The 16,885-nt window shown below is 43.2% G+C and overlaps 1 protein-coding gene across 1 annotated transcript in view; it reads right to left on the bottom strand.

Moving 5' to 3' along the window:
* LOC139416970 (plexin B3) overlaps positions 1 to 16,885 on the bottom strand; it is a 227,327-nt gene that overhangs the window by 49,817 nt on the left and 160,625 nt on the right. Inside the window, exons 14-17 of the mRNA XM_071166195.1 lie at positions 14,743 to 14,915; positions 3,710 to 3,861; positions 1,094 to 1,199; positions 821 to 957 (exon numbers count right to left, since the gene is read on the bottom strand). Coding sequence (XP_071022296.1) covers positions 821 to 957; positions 1,094 to 1,199; positions 3,710 to 3,861; positions 14,743 to 14,915 — 568 coding nt within the window. The remainder of the gene's footprint in view (positions 1 to 820; positions 958 to 1,093; positions 1,200 to 3,709; positions 3,862 to 14,742; positions 14,916 to 16,885) is intronic.

Raw genomic sequence — 16,885 nt, 5'->3', positions numbered from 1 at the left:
GTGGACTGAGAAAGAAGGGGGTGTGGACTGAGAAAGAAGGGGGTGTGGACTGAGAAAGAAGGGGGTGTGGACTGAGAAAGAAGTGGGTGTGGATTGAGAAATAAGTGGGTGTGGACTGAGAAAGAAGGGGGTGTGGACTGAGAAAGAAGGGGGTGTGGACTGAGAAAGAAGTGGGCGTTGACTGAGAGAGAAGTGGGCGTTGACTGAGAGAGAAGTGGGCGTTGACTGAGAGAGAAGTGGGCGTTGACTGAGAAAGAGCGGGAAAGCACAAAGGAGTCACTACAGAGTTGATAATTATATTAATTGAAATGCTAATTCTTTGCACATGAACTCTCACTCATTCGGGAACAATTGCAATCAATATATATTTATGCCCAGTGTGTCGTGGTCTTCTCTGTTGGAATCTGGTCCGTCTGCAGGAGAGTTCATCCGAGTCTCTCTCTCTCTCTGTAGAAGAATTTCCTTTGTTCTACTGGGAAACTCTCTCTATACTGCATGGCCAGGAGGAGAGCGTCTCCATGACCTGAGATAACAGAACGTGGGTGTAGGGAGAGGGAGAGGGAGAGGGAGAGAGAGGGAGAGAGAGAGAGAGAGAGAGAGAGAGAGAGATACAGAGAGAGAGATACAGAGAGAGATACAGAGAGAGATACAGAGAGAGAGAGAGAGAGATACAGAGAGATACAGAGAGAGAGATACAGAGAGAGAGAGAGAGAGAGAGAGAGAGAGAGAGATACAGAGAGATACAGAGAGAGAGATACAGAGAGATACAGACAGAGAGAGACAGACAGAGAGATACAGTAGTAATAGTAGATATATTTACATGTAGCAGGGTTGTTGTCCTACGTATGCAGTCAGGTCCTTCCTCTGTCCCGTTAGTAGCCGAGTCCCCTGGATAGTCAGGCTGGTCCCTCCTGATACAGGGCCCTTATCAGGGACTATACCAGTCAACTGGGGGTCCTTTATACACACAATAACACAGAATGAATTAAATGGGTCACACTATCTGCCCTGAACAGACGTTCGGCCTCAGCCTGGTCAAACACAGTCAACAAGTCAATGAATAATTCAAGTTCAAAGTGTGTGTGTGTGTTACCTGGTAGGTGAATGTCTGCAGTGACTGTCCTGGTTCTGAGTCTCCCACGGTAACGATGACTGGCCCCTCTGTCTCCTGTTTACTGGGCTGGAGCTCACACACTATCCTGGAACACACACACACATACTTATAGTACCCTACACACACTATCCTGGAACACACACACACACACACACTTATAGTACCCTACACACACTATCCTGGAACACGCACACACACACACACACACACACTTATAGTACCCTACACACACTATCCTGGAACACGCTCGAAAAACAAGACTTGTAACACATAGAGACCTGACTCTTAAGGAGCTAGTTCACTGACTGGTGGTCTGAGGTTCATAGATACCTGACTCTTAAGGAGCTAGTTCACTGACTGGTGGTCTGTCTGAGGTTCCTTCGCTGCGTTCCTTCGCTGCGGTATACTATTGCGATTAAATTGCAACATTCTTTCCTATCTCTATATGGTGAATCGGTATGCCATCGGTAGAGAGACCTTTCTACTCAGAGCCAATCAGAGAGCAAAAGTGGGGAGCAGAAAAGCAACCAACAAGTAGAAAAAACGAGGGAACTTTTCCCAGCTTGCAGTGGGGCGGCAGGGTAGCCTAGTGGTAGAGCGTTGGACTAGTAACCGGAAGGTTGCAAGTTCAAACCCCTGAGCTGATAAGGTACAAATCTGTCGTTCTGCCCCTGAACATAACAGTTAACCCACTGTTCCTAGGCCGTCATTGAAAATAAGAATTTGTTCTTAACTGACTTGCCTAGTTAAATAAAGGTTAAAAAAAATGCCCCCTCCAAGCCAATGCCCACTGTAGCTAGTAAGATTATAATGAAATCAAAATGGTTTTGTTGCCTGTAGCTAGCTGCCGAGAGTCAATGTATCATCTAATACAGTGGTTCTTCCTGTAAACGTTGTGTTGCACTTTATTTACTTGTCAGCCATTTTATATTTATATATTTATATTTTATAAGTTAGTGCTCTTGTTTGACCACCAGAGGGCATCTTAAGAGCACAACATTTCTATTTTCTAATTCTAGTCTACCCAAATGGAGATTGAGTGAAAATAAAAATCTGATCGATTTATTAAGACCAGTCCCCATGCTTGTCTCAGAGCAGCGCGAAACGGTGCTGAAATAGTTGACCACAGCATGGCAGGCTATTGCTTCTAACTTCAACAGGCTCTTTAAATAAATTGTTGCAACTTCCGTCGAAGTCGGTTCCTCTCCTTGTTCGGGCGGCGGTCGACGTCACCTTTCATTTTCCATTTGTTTTGTCTTGTTTTCCCACACACCTGGTTCCCTCGTTACTTGTCGTGTATATAAACCCTCTGCCCCCCCCCCCCCATGTCTGTGTGTGAAATGGTTTGTTGTAATGTGTTTGTGCACTCGGACTGGTTCACGACCGATGTCACCGGTCTTCTAGCCATCGCCGATCCACCCTTCATTTTCCATTTGTTTTGTCTTGTTTTGTTGTTCTGGGTGCCGTTGGTTTTGCTTATTAAACTGATCCTGCTGACTTCCTTGCAGCCAGTCACACTTACATAAATAAGACCTACACCATTTTTTAACAGCACATTACTCAACACTAGTGAGACTCATGTCGCCTAAGGTAAGCCTACAGTATATCGAAAAATATGACATGACTCTCCGCCAATAATTACATATAGAGGATTGGAGGATATTTCTGTAATTCAGTGATATTTATTCACATTGTAATTCGTTATGGATCAATACCTACATAAACATTGAAATGTTGAAAGAGTATTTTTATCATTATTTTATTAATGAAAGCATAAAGATGCCAGTCGTGCACAATTATCAGTTTCTATTTAGGTTTATGTCGCCCAATCATTGTCAGTTAGAGACACAGTAGGACCCAAAAGTATAATCAATGCTCTAACGCCCCCTTGTGGTGGTCTGGAGCAATGAAGTGGTGTCGCAGGGTACCGTACTAAACCACAAATTACCTCTAAGTCCCACGGCGTAAGCTCACAACTATTAAAAGGAAGAATCAATGTAACACAAAAGCTAGCTAATCATGCTAACTATTTAGCTAACATTTAGCCAGCAAACTAAACTATATCTATGGGCTGTATGCGATTATGGAGAGTGAATTACATTGTTTCTTTGTCATCTTGCTAGCTAATTATCTAGCTGTGGTCATCTGGCTAGTACCAACTAGGGCTTTCAACAACAATAGCAGAATAGCCGCAGCTAGATAGCTAGCTAACATTGGCTATCTAGACCAGAGCTCTCCAACCCTGTTCCTGGAGAGCTACCATCCTGTAGGTTTTCGTTTCTATCCCAGTTGTAGATTCAGCTTTTCAACCAGCTAATTATTAGAATCAGGTGCACTAGATTAGAGTTGGAAGGAAAACCTACAGGATGGTAGCTCTCCAGGAACAGGGCTGGAGAACTCTGATCATAAAGGAACAAACAGGGACATGCAAAATGCCACCTTCTGGTTTGGATATTATAACAAGACTGAGTGGGTGACGACTTCCAGGTCTTTGACGTGTGAACACAAAAGAGACTGACTGTGGACACCCTGTGTTCAGAGCTGCCGTCGTCGGCAGGAAAACCGTTAGACAATCCTACCCCCTGTGTGATTTACCTGGTAGAGATGAGGTATCCATGGGGCTGAGGCAGACAGCTGACCCCAGCTACAGTCACCCCTCCCTGGATGTCCTGGTAGTGCATCCCCAGGTTAGACCCATGGATGGTCACCAGTACACCCCCTTCCACCGGACCACTCACTGGCTGGATCTGACAGGGACAGAGAGGGGTTTAAATGGATCTGACAGGGACAGAGAGGGGTTTAAATGGATCTGATAGGGACAGAGAGGGGTTTAAATGGATCTGACAGGGACAGAGAGGGGTTTAAATGGATCTGACAGGGACAGAGAGGGGTTCAAATGGATCTGATAGGGACAGAGAGGGGTTTAAATGGATCTGACAGGGACAGAGAGGGGTTCAAATGGATCTGATAGGGACAGGGACAGAGAGGGGTTTAAATGGATCTGACAGGGACAGAGAGGGGTTTAAATGGATCTGACAGGGACAGAGAGGGGTTTAAATGGATCTGACAGGGACAGAGAGGGGTTTAAATGGATCTGACAGGGACATAGAGGGGTTTAAATGGATCTGACAGGGACAGAGAGGGGTTTAAATGGATCTGACAGGGACAGAGAGGGGTTTAAATGGATCTGATAGGGACAGAGAGGGGTTTAAATGGATCTGACAGGGACAGAGAGGGGTTTAAATGGATCTGACAGGGACATAGAGGGGTTTAAATGGATCTGACAGGGACAGAGAGGGGTTTAAATGGATCTGATAGGGACAGAGAGGGGTTTAAATGGATCTGATAGGGACAGAGAGGGGTTTAAATGGATCTGATGGGGACAGAGACAGAGATGGGTTTAAATGGATCTGATAGGGACAGAGAGGGGTTCAAATGGATCTGACAAGGACAGGGACAGAGAGGGGTTTAAATGGATCTGATAGGGACAGAGAGGGGTTTAAATGGATCTGATAGGGACAGAGACAGAGAGGGGTTTAAATGGATCTGATAGGGACAGAGAGGGGTTCAAATGGATCTGACAGGGACAGGGACAGAGAGAGGTTTAAATGGATCTGACAGGGACAGAGGGGGGTTTAAATGGATCTGATAGGGACAGAGAAAGAGAGGGTTTTAAATGGATCTGATAGGGACAGAGAGGGGTTTAAATGGATCTGATAGGGACAGAGAGGGGTTTAAATGGATCTGACAAGGACAGAGAGGGGTTTAAATGGATCTGACAGGGACAGAGAGGGGTTTAAATGGATCTGACAGGGACATAGAGGGGTTTAAATGGATCTGACAGGGACAGGGAGGGGTTTAAATGAATCTGACAGGGACAGAGAGGGGTTTAAATGGATCTGACAGGGACAGAGAGGGGTTTAAATGGATCTGATAGGGACAGAGACAGAGAGGGGTTTAAATGGATCTGATAGGGACAGAGAGGGGTTCAAATGGATCTGACAGGGACAGGGACAGAGAGGGGTTTAAATGGATCTGATAGAGACAGAGAGGGGTTTAAATGGATCTGACAGGGACAGAGAGGGGTTTAAATGGATCTGACAGGGACAGAGACAGAGAGGGGTTTAAATGGATCTGATAGGGACAGAGAGGGGTTCAAATGGATCTGACAGGGACAGGGACAGAGGGGTTTAAATGGATCTGACAGGGACAGAGGGGGGTTTAAATGGATCTGACAGGGACAGAGAGGGGTTTAAATGGATCTGATAGGGACAGAGACAGAGAGGGGTTTAAATGGATCTGATAGGGACAGAGAGGGGTTTAAATGGATCTGATAGGGACAGAGAGGGGTTTAAATGGATCTGATAGGGACAGAGAGGGGTTTAAATGGATCTGACAGGGACAGAGAGGGGTTTAAATGGATCTGACAGGGACAGAGAGGGGTTTAAATGGATCTGATAGGGACAGAGAGGGGTTTAAATGGATCTGACAGGGACAGAGAGGGGTTTAAATGGATCTGATAGGGACAGAGAGGGGTTTAAATGGATCTGACAGGGACAGAGAGGGGTTTAAATGGATCTGACAGGGACAGAGAGGGGTTTAAATGGATCTGATAAGGACAGAGAGGGGTTTAAACACATCCTGGTCATCTTTTTTTATTAGATTTATTTCACCTTTATTTAACCAGGTAGGCAAGTTGAGAACAAGTTCTCATTTACAATTGCGACCTGGCCAAGATAAAGCAAAGCAGTTCGACACATACAACGACCCAGAGTTACACATGGAGTAAAACAAACATACAGTCAATAATACAGTATAAACAAGTCTATATACGATGTGAGCAAATGAGGTGAGATAAGGAAGGTTAAAGCAAAAAAAGGCCATGGTGGCAAAGTAAATACAATATAGCAAGTAAAACACTGGAATGGTCGATTTGCAGTGGAAGAATGTGCAAAGTAGAAATAAAAAAAATGGGGTGCAAAGGAGCAAAATAAATAAATAAATAAAATAAATACAGTAGGGAAAGAGGTAGTTGTTTGGGCTAAATTAAAGGTGGGCTATGTACAGGTGCAGTGATCTGTGTGCTGCTCTGAAAGTTGGTGCTTAAAGCTAATGAGGGAGATAAGTGTTTCCAGTTTCAGAGATTTTTGTAGTTCGTTCCATATTAACACATCCTGGTCACATTAACACATCCTGGTCACATTAACACATCCTGGTCACATTAACACATCCTGGTCACATTAACACTTCCTGGTCACATTAACACATCCTGGTCACATTAACACATCCTGGTCATATTAACACATCCTGGTCACATTAACACATCCTGGTCACATTCTGGTCACATTAACACATCCTGGTCATATTAACACATCCTGGTCATATTAACACATCCTGGTCACATTAACACATCCTGGTCACATTCTGGTCACATTAACACATCCTGGTCATATTAACACATTCTGGTCACATTAACACATCCTGGTCACATTAACACATCCTGGTCACATTAACATATCATGGTCACATTCTGGTCATATTAACACATCCTGGTCATATTAACACATCCTGGTCACATTAACACATCCTGGTCACATTAACACATCCTGGTCATATTAACACATCCTGGTCACATTCTGGTCACATTAACACATCCTGGTCATATTAACACATCCTGGTCACATTAACACATCCTGGTCACATTAACACATCCTGGTCATATTAACACACCCTGGTCACATTAACACATCCTGGTCATATTAACACATCCTGGTCACATTAACACATCCTGGTCACATTAACACATCCTGGTCACATTAACACATCCTGGTCACATTAACACATCCTGGTTATATTAACACATCCTGGTCACATTAACACATCCTGGTCACATTCTGGTCACATTAACACATCCTGGTCATATTAACACATCCTGGTCACATTAACACATCCTGGTCACATTCTGGTCACATTAACACATCCTGGTCATATTAACACATCCTGGTCATATTAACACATCCTGGTCACATTAACACATCCTGGTCATATTAACACATCCTGGTCACATTCTGGTCACATTAACACATCCTGGTCACATTAACACATCCTATAGTTACATCCTGGTCACATTAACACATCCTATAGTCACATCCTGGTCACATTAACACATCCTGGTCATATTAACAGATCCTGGTCACATCAACACATCCTGGTCACATTAACACATCCTGGTCACATTAACACATCCTGGTCACATTAACACATCCTGGTCACATTAACACATCCTGGTCACATTAACACATCCTGGTCACATTAACACATCCTGGTCACATTAACACATCCTGGTCACATTAACACATCCTGGTCATATTAACACATCCTGGTCACATTCTGGTTACATCAACACATCCTGGTCATATTAACACATCCTGGTCACATTAACATATCCTGGGCACATTAACACATCCTGGTCACATTCTGGTCACATTAACACATCCTGGTCACATTAACACATCCTGGTCACATTAACATATCCTGGTCACATTAACACATCCTGGTCATATTAACACATCCTGGTCACATTCTGGTCACATTAACACATCCTGGTCATATTAACACATCCTGGTCACATTAACACATCCTGGTCACATTAACACATCCTGGTCATATTAACACATCCTGGTCACATTCTGGTCACATTAACACATCCTGGTCATATTAACACATCCTGGTCACATTAACACATCCTGGTCACATTAACACATCCTGGTCACATTAACACATCCTGGTCACATTAACACATCCTGGTCACATTAACACATCCTGGTCACATTAACACATCCTGGTCACATTCTGGTCACATTAACACATCCTGGTCATATTAACACATCCTGGTCACATTAACACATCCTGGTCACATTCTGGTCACATTAACACATCCTGGTCATATTAACACATCCTGGTCATATTAACACATCCTGGTCACATTAACACATCCTGGTCATATTAACACATCCTGGTCACATTCTGGTCACATTAACACATCTTATAGTCACATTCTGGTCATATTAACACATCCTGGTCACATTAACACATCCTATAGTTACATCCTGGTCACATTAACACATCCTATAGTCACATCCTGGTCACATTAACACATCCTGGTCATATTAACACATCCTGGTCATACTAACAGATCCTGGTCACATTAACACATCCTGGTCATATTAACAGATCCTGGTCACATTAACACATCCTATAGTCACATCCTGGTCATATTAACACATCCTATAGTCACATCCTGGTCACATTAACACATCCTATAGTCACATCCTGGTCACATTAACACATCCTGGTCATATTAACACATCCTGGTCACATTAACACATCCTGGTCACATCCTGGTCATATTAACACATCCTATAGTCACATCCTGGTCACATTAACACATCCTATAGTCACATCCTGGTCACATTAACACATCCTGGTCACATTAACACATCCTGGTCACATCCTGGTCACATTAACACATCCTGGTCACATTAACATATTCTGGTCACATTAACACATCCTGGTCACATTCTGGTCACATTAACACATCCTGGTAACATTAACACATCCTGGTCACATTAACATATCCTGGGCACATTAACACATCCTGGTCACATTCTGGTCACATTAACACATCCTGGTCAAATTAACACATCCTGGTCACATTAACATATCATGGTCACATTCTGGTCATATTAACACATCCTGGTCATATTAACAGATCCTGGTCACATTAACACATCCTGGTCACATTCTGGTCACATTAACACATCCTATAGTCACATCCTGGTCATATTAACACATCCTATAGTCACATCCTGGTCACATTAACACATCCTATAGTCACATCCTGGTCACATTAACACATCCTGGTCATATTAACACATCCTGGTCACATTAACACATCCTGGTCACATCCTGGTCATATTAACACATCCTATAGTCACATCCTGGTCATATTAACACATCCTATAGTCACATCCTGGTCACATTAACACATCCTATAGTCACATCCTGGTCACATTAACACATCCTGGTCACATTAACACATCCTGGTCACATCCTGGTCACATTAACACATCCTGGTCACATTAACATATTCTGGTCACATTAACACATACTGGTCACATTCTGGTCACATTAACACATCCTGGTAACATTAACACATCCTGGTCACATTAACATATCCTGGGCACATTAACACATCCTGGTCACATTCTGGTCACATTAACACATCCTGGTCAAATTAACACATCCTGGTCACATTAACATATCATGGTCACATTCTGGTCATATTAACACATCCTGGTCATATTAACACATCCTGGTCACATTAACACATCCTGGTCACATTCTGGTCACATTAACACATCCTGGTCACATTAACACATCCTGGTCACATTCTGGTCACATTAACTCATCCTGGTCACATTAACTCATCCTGGTCACATTAACACATCCTGGTCACATTAACACATCCTGGTCACATTAACACATTCTGGCCACATTAACACATCCTGGTCACATTAACACATCCTGGTCACATTAACACATCCAGGTCACATTAACACATCCTGGTCACGTCCTGATCATATTAACACATCCTCGTCAGATGAACACATCCTATAGTCACATCCTGGTCATATTAACACATCCTATAGTCACATCCTGGTCATATTAACATATGCTGGTCATATTAACACATCCTGGTCACATCAACACATCCTATAGTCACATCCTGGTCATATTAACACATCCTGGTCACATTAACACATCCTGGTCATATTAACACATCCTGGTCACATTAACACATCCTGGTCATATTAACACATCCTATAGTCACATCCTGGTCATATTAACACATCCTGGTCATATTAACACATGCTGGTCATATTAACACATCCTGGTCACATTAACACATCCTATAGTCACATCCTGGTCATTTTAACACATCCTGGTCACATTAACACATCCTATAGTCACATCCTGGTCATATTAACACATCCTGGTCACATTAACACATCCTATAGACACATCCTGGTCATATTAACACATCCTATAGTCACATCCTGGTCAAATTAACACATCCTGGTCACATTAACACATCCTGGTCACATTAACACATCCTGGTCACATTAACACATCCTGGTCATATTATGGTCACATTAACACATCCTGGTCACATTAACACATCCTGGTCATATTAACACATCCTGGTCACATTAACACATCCTGGTCATATTAACACATCCTGGTCACATTAACACATCCTGGTCACTTTAACATATTATGGTCATATTAACACATCCTGGTCACATTAACACATCCTGGTCACATTCTGGTCACATTAACATATCATGGGCACATTAACACATCCTGGTCACATTCTGGTCACATTAACACATCCTGGTCACATTAACACATCCTGGGCACATTAACATATCATGGTCACATTCTGGTCATATTAACACATCCTGGTCATATTAACACATCCTGGTCACATTAACACATCCTGGTCACATTCTGGTCACATTAACACATCGTGGTCACATTAACACATCCTGGTCACAATAACACATTCTGGTCACATTAACACATTCTGGTCACATTAACACATCCTGGTCACATTAACACATCCTGGTCACATTAACACATCCTTGTCACATTAACACATTCTGGCCACATTAACACATCCTGGTCACATTAACACATCCTGGTCACATAAACACATCCTGGTCACATTAACACATCCTGGTCACATCCTGGTCATATTAACACATCCTCGTCACATTAACACATCCTATAGTCACATCCTGGTCATATTAACACATCCTATAGTCACATCCGGGTCATATTAACACATGCTGGTCATATTAACACATCCTGGTCACATCAACACATCCTATAGTCACATCCTGGTCATATTAACACATCCTGGTCACATTAACACATCCTGGTCATATTAACACATCCTGGTCATATTAACACATCCTGGTCATATTAACACATGCTGGTCATATTAACACATGCTGGTCATATTAACACATCCTATAGTCACATCCTGGTCATATTAACACATCCTGGTCATATTAACACATGCTGGTCATATTAACACATCCTGGTCACATTAACACATCCTATAGTCACATCCTGGTCATTTTAACACATCCTGGTCACATTAACACATCCTATAGTCACATCCTGGTCATATTAACACATCCTGGTCACATTAACACATCCTATAGACACATCCTGGTCATATTAACACATCCTATAGTCACATCCTGGTCATATTAACACATCCTGGTCACATTAACACATCCTGGTCACATTAACACATCCTGGTCATATTAACACATCCTGGTCATATTAACACATCCTGGTCACATTAACACATCCTATAGACACATCCTGGTCACATTAACACATCCTGGTCACATTAACACATCCTGGTCACATTAACACATCCTGGTCACATTAACACATCCTGGTCACATTCTGGTCACATTAACACATCCTGGTCACATTAACACATCCTGGTCACATTAACACATCCTGGTCACATTAACACATCCTGGTCATATTAACACATCCTGGTCACATTAACACATCCTGGTCATATTAACACATCCTGGTCACATTAACACATCCTGGTCACTTTAACATATTATGGTCATATTAACCCATCCTGGTCACATTAACACATCCTGGTCACATTCTGGTCACATTAACATATCCTGGGCACATTAACACATCCTGGTCACATTCTGGTCACATTAACACATCCTGGTCACATTAACACATCCTGGGCACATTAACATATCATGGTCACATTCTGGTCATATTAACACATCCTGGTCATATTAACACATCCTGGTCACATTAACACATCCTGGTCACATTCTGGTCACATTAACACATCGTGGTCACATTAACACATCCTGGTCACAATAACACATTCTGGTCACATTAACACATTCTGGTCACATTAACACATCCTGGTCACATTAACACATCCTGGTCACATTAACACATCCTTGTCACATTAACACATTCTGGCCACATTAACACATCCTGGTCACATTAACACATCCTGGTCACATAAACACATCCTGGTCACATTAACACATCCTGGTCACATCCTGGTCATATTAACACATCCTCGTCACATTAACACATCCTATAGTCACATCCTGGTCATATTAACACATCCTATAGTCACATCCGGGTCATATTAACACATGCTGGTCATATTAACACATCCTGGTCACATCAACACATCCTATAGTCACATCCTGGTCATATTAACACATCCTGGTCACATTAACACATCCTGGTCATATTAACACATCCTGGTCATATTAACACATCCTGGTCATATTAACACATGCTGGTCATATTAACACATGCTGGTCATATTAACACATCCTATAGTCACATCCTGGTCATATTAACACATCCTGGTCATATTAACACATGCTGGTCATATTAACACATCCTGGTCACATTAACACATCCTATAGTCACATCCTGGTCATTTTAACACATCCTGGTCACATTAACACATCCTATAGTCACATCCTGGTCATATTAACACATCCTGGTCACATTAACACATCCTATAGACACATCCTGGTCATATTAACACATCCTATAGTCACATCCTGGTCATATTAACACATCCAGGTCACATTAACACATCCTGGTCACATTAACACATCCTGGTCATATTAACACATCCTGGTCATATTAACACATCCTGGTCACATTAACACATCCTATAGACACATCCTGGTCACATTAACACATCCTGGTCACATTAACACATCCTGGTCACATTAACACATCCTGGTCACATTAACACATCCTGGTCACATTCTGGTCACATTAACACATCCTGGTCACATTAACACATCCTGGTCATATTAACACATCCTGGTCACATTAACATATTCTGGTCACATTAACACATCCTGGTCACATTAACACATCCTGGTCACATTCTGGTCACATTAACACATCCTGGTCACATTAACACATCCTGGTCACATTAACACATCCTGCTCACATTCTGGTCACATTAACACATCCTGGTCACATTAACACATCCTGGTCACATTAACATATCATGGTCACATTCTGGTCATATTAACACATCCTGGTCATATTAACACATCCTGGTCACATTAACACATCCTGGTCACATTCTGGTCACATTAACACATCCTGGTCACATTAACACATCCTGGTCACATCCTGGTCACATTAACACATCCTGGTCACATTAACACATTCTGGTCACATTAACACATTCTGGCCACATTAACACATTCTGGCCACATTAACACATCCTGGTCACATTAACACATCCTGGTCACATTAACACATCCTGGTCACATTAACACATCCTGGTCACATTAACACATTCTGGCCACATTAACACATCCTGGTCACATTAACACATTCTGGTCACATTAAACACATCCTGGTCACATTAACACATCCTATAGTCACATCCTGGTCATATTAACACATCCTGGTCACATTAACACATCCTATAGTCACATCCTGGTCATATTAACACATCCTATAGTCACATCCTGGTCATATTAACACATGCTGGTCATATTAACACATCCTGGTCACATCAACACATCCTATAGTCACATCCTGGTCATATTAACACATCCTATAGCCACATCCTGGTCATATTAACACATGCTGGTCATATTAACACATCCTGGTCACATTAACACATCCTGGTCATATTAACACATCCTGGTCATATTAACACATCCTGGTCATATTAACACATGCTGGTCATATTAACACATGCTGGTCATATTAACACATGCTGGTCATATTAACACATCCTATAGTCACATCCTGGTCATATTAACACATGCTGGTCATATTAACACATCCCGGTCACATTAACACACATTAACACATCCTATAGTCACATCCTGGTCATATTAACACATCCTGGTCACATTAACACATCCTATAGTCACATCCTGGTCATATTAACACATCCTGTGTGTTAATGGACGGCCCTGCCACCGTAGTGATCCTGCCTAATGGACGGCCCTGCCACCCTAGTGATCCTGCCTAATGGACGGCCCTGCCACCCTAGTGATCCTGCCTAATGGACGGGCCGGCCACCCTAGTGATCCTGCCTAATGGACGGGCCGGCCACCCTAGTGATCCTGCCTAATGGACGGCCCTGCCACCCTAGTGATCCTGCCTAATGGACGGCCCTGCCACCCTAGTGATCCTGCCTAATGGACGGCCCTGCCACCCTAGTGATCCTGCCTAATGGACGGGCCGGCCCGGTCTGTCATTCTGAGCATCGTTACGCACCCAATGCATACATGTATGGGTCCAGTACATTTCTAGAATGCATTTGGTTCCAGTACATTTCTAGAATGCATTTGGTTCCAGTACATTTCTAGAATGCATTTGGTTCCAGTACATTTCTAGAATGCATTTGGTTCCAGTACATTTCTAGAATACATTTGGTTCCAGTACAGGCAGGCGTCTTCTGGTCCAGGTGAGCTGGTATGTATGTAACCTACCTGTATGATGTGAGGCGGAGGGCAGGCGTCTTCTGGCCCAGGTGAGCTGGTACAGGACAGGTGGTAGGCACAGCCAGGTGACTCTCCTCCACACCAGACACAGCCGTAATCTGACGGCACCGCTCTGCACTGGCTACAGTCAGACTGGCCCACTGAACAGTCATATAGCTGCACTGTGGGACAACACAACACAACTGGTCATATAGCTGCACTGTGGACAACACAACACAACTGGTCATATAGCTGCCCTGTTGGACAACACAACTGGTCATATAGCTGCACTGTGGACAACACAACTGGTCATATAGCTGCACTGTGGACAACACAACTGGTCATATAGCTGCACTGTGAACAACACAACACAACTGGTCATATAGCTGCACTGTGGACAACACAACACAACTGGTCATATAGCTGCACTGTGGACAACACAACTGGTCATATAGCTGCACTATGGACAACACAACTGGTCATATAGCTGCACTGTGGACAACACAACACAACTGGTCATATAGCTGCACTGTGGACAACACAACTGGTCATATAGCTGCACTGTGGACAACACAACTGGTCATATAGCTGCACTGTGAACAACACAACACAACTGGTCATATAGCTGCACTGTGGACAACACAACACAACTGGTCATATAGCTGCACTGTGGACAACACAACACAACTGGTCATATAGCTGCACTGTGAACAACACAACACAACTGGTCATATAGCTGCACTATGGACAACACAACACAACTGGTCATATAGCTGCACTGTGGACAACACAACTGGTCATATAGCTGCACTATGGACAACACAACTGGTCATATAGCTGCACTATGGACAACACAACTGGTCATATAGCTGCACTGTGGACAACACAACTGGTCATATAGCTGCACTGTGGACAACACAACTGGTCATATAGCTGCACTGTGGGACAACACAACACAACTGGTCATATAGCTGCACTGTGGGACAACACAACTGGTCATATAGCTGCACTGTGGACAACACAACTGGTCATATAGCTGCACTGTGGGACAACACAACTGGTCATATAGCTGCACTGTGGACAACACAACTGGTCATATAGCTGCACTGTGGACAACACAACTGGTCATATAGCTGCACTGTGGACAACACAACACAACTGGTCATATAGCTGCACTGTGGACAACACAACTGGTCATATAGCTGCACTGTGGACAACACAACTGGTCATATAGCTGCACTGTGGACAACACAACTGGTCATATAGCTGCACTGTGGACAACACAACTGGTCATATAGCTGCACTGAGACAACACAACTGGTCATATAGCTGCACTGTGGACAACACAACTGGTCATATAGCTGCACTGTGAGACAACACAACTGGTCATATAGCTGCACTGTGAGACAACACAACTGGTCATATAGCTGCACTATGGACAACACAACTGGTCATATAGCTGCACTGAGAGACAACACAACTGGTCATATAGCTGCACTGTGGACAACACAACACAACTGGTCATATAGCTGCACTGTGGACAACACAACTGGTCATATAGCTGCACTATGGACAACACAACTGGTCATATAGCTGCACTATGGACAACACAACACAACTGGTCATATAGCTGCACTGTGGACAACACAACTGGTCATATAGCTGCACTATGGACAACACAACTGGTCATATAGCTGCACTGTGGACAACACAACTGGTCATATAGCTGCACTATGGACAACACAACTGGTCATATAGCTGCACTGAGACAACACAACTGGTCATATAGCTGCACTGTGGACAACACAACACAACTGGTCATATAGCTGCACTGTGGACAACACAACTGGTCATATAGCTGCACTGAGACAACACAACTGGTCATATAGCTGCACTATGGACAACACAACACAACTGGTCATATAGCTGCACTGTGGGACAACACAACTGGTCATATAGCTGCACTGTGGACAACACAACTGGTCATATAGCTGCACTGTGAGACAACACAACTGGTCATATAGCTGCACTGTGGACAACACAACTGGTCATATAGCTGCACTATGGACAACACAACTGGTCATATAGCTGCACTGTGGGACAACACAACACAACTGGTCATATAGCTGCACTGTGGACAACACAACTGGTC

Source organism: Oncorhynchus clarkii, chromosome 9 (assembly GCF_045791955.1).
Source record: "Oncorhynchus clarkii lewisi isolate Uvic-CL-2024 chromosome 9, UVic_Ocla_1.0, whole genome shotgun sequence".
Taxonomy (NCBI): Eukaryota; Metazoa; Chordata; class Actinopteri; order Salmoniformes; family Salmonidae; genus Oncorhynchus; species Oncorhynchus clarkii.
The sequence above is the reverse complement of the archived record's forward strand: the minus strand, read 5'-3'. Positions and strand labels throughout refer to the sequence as shown.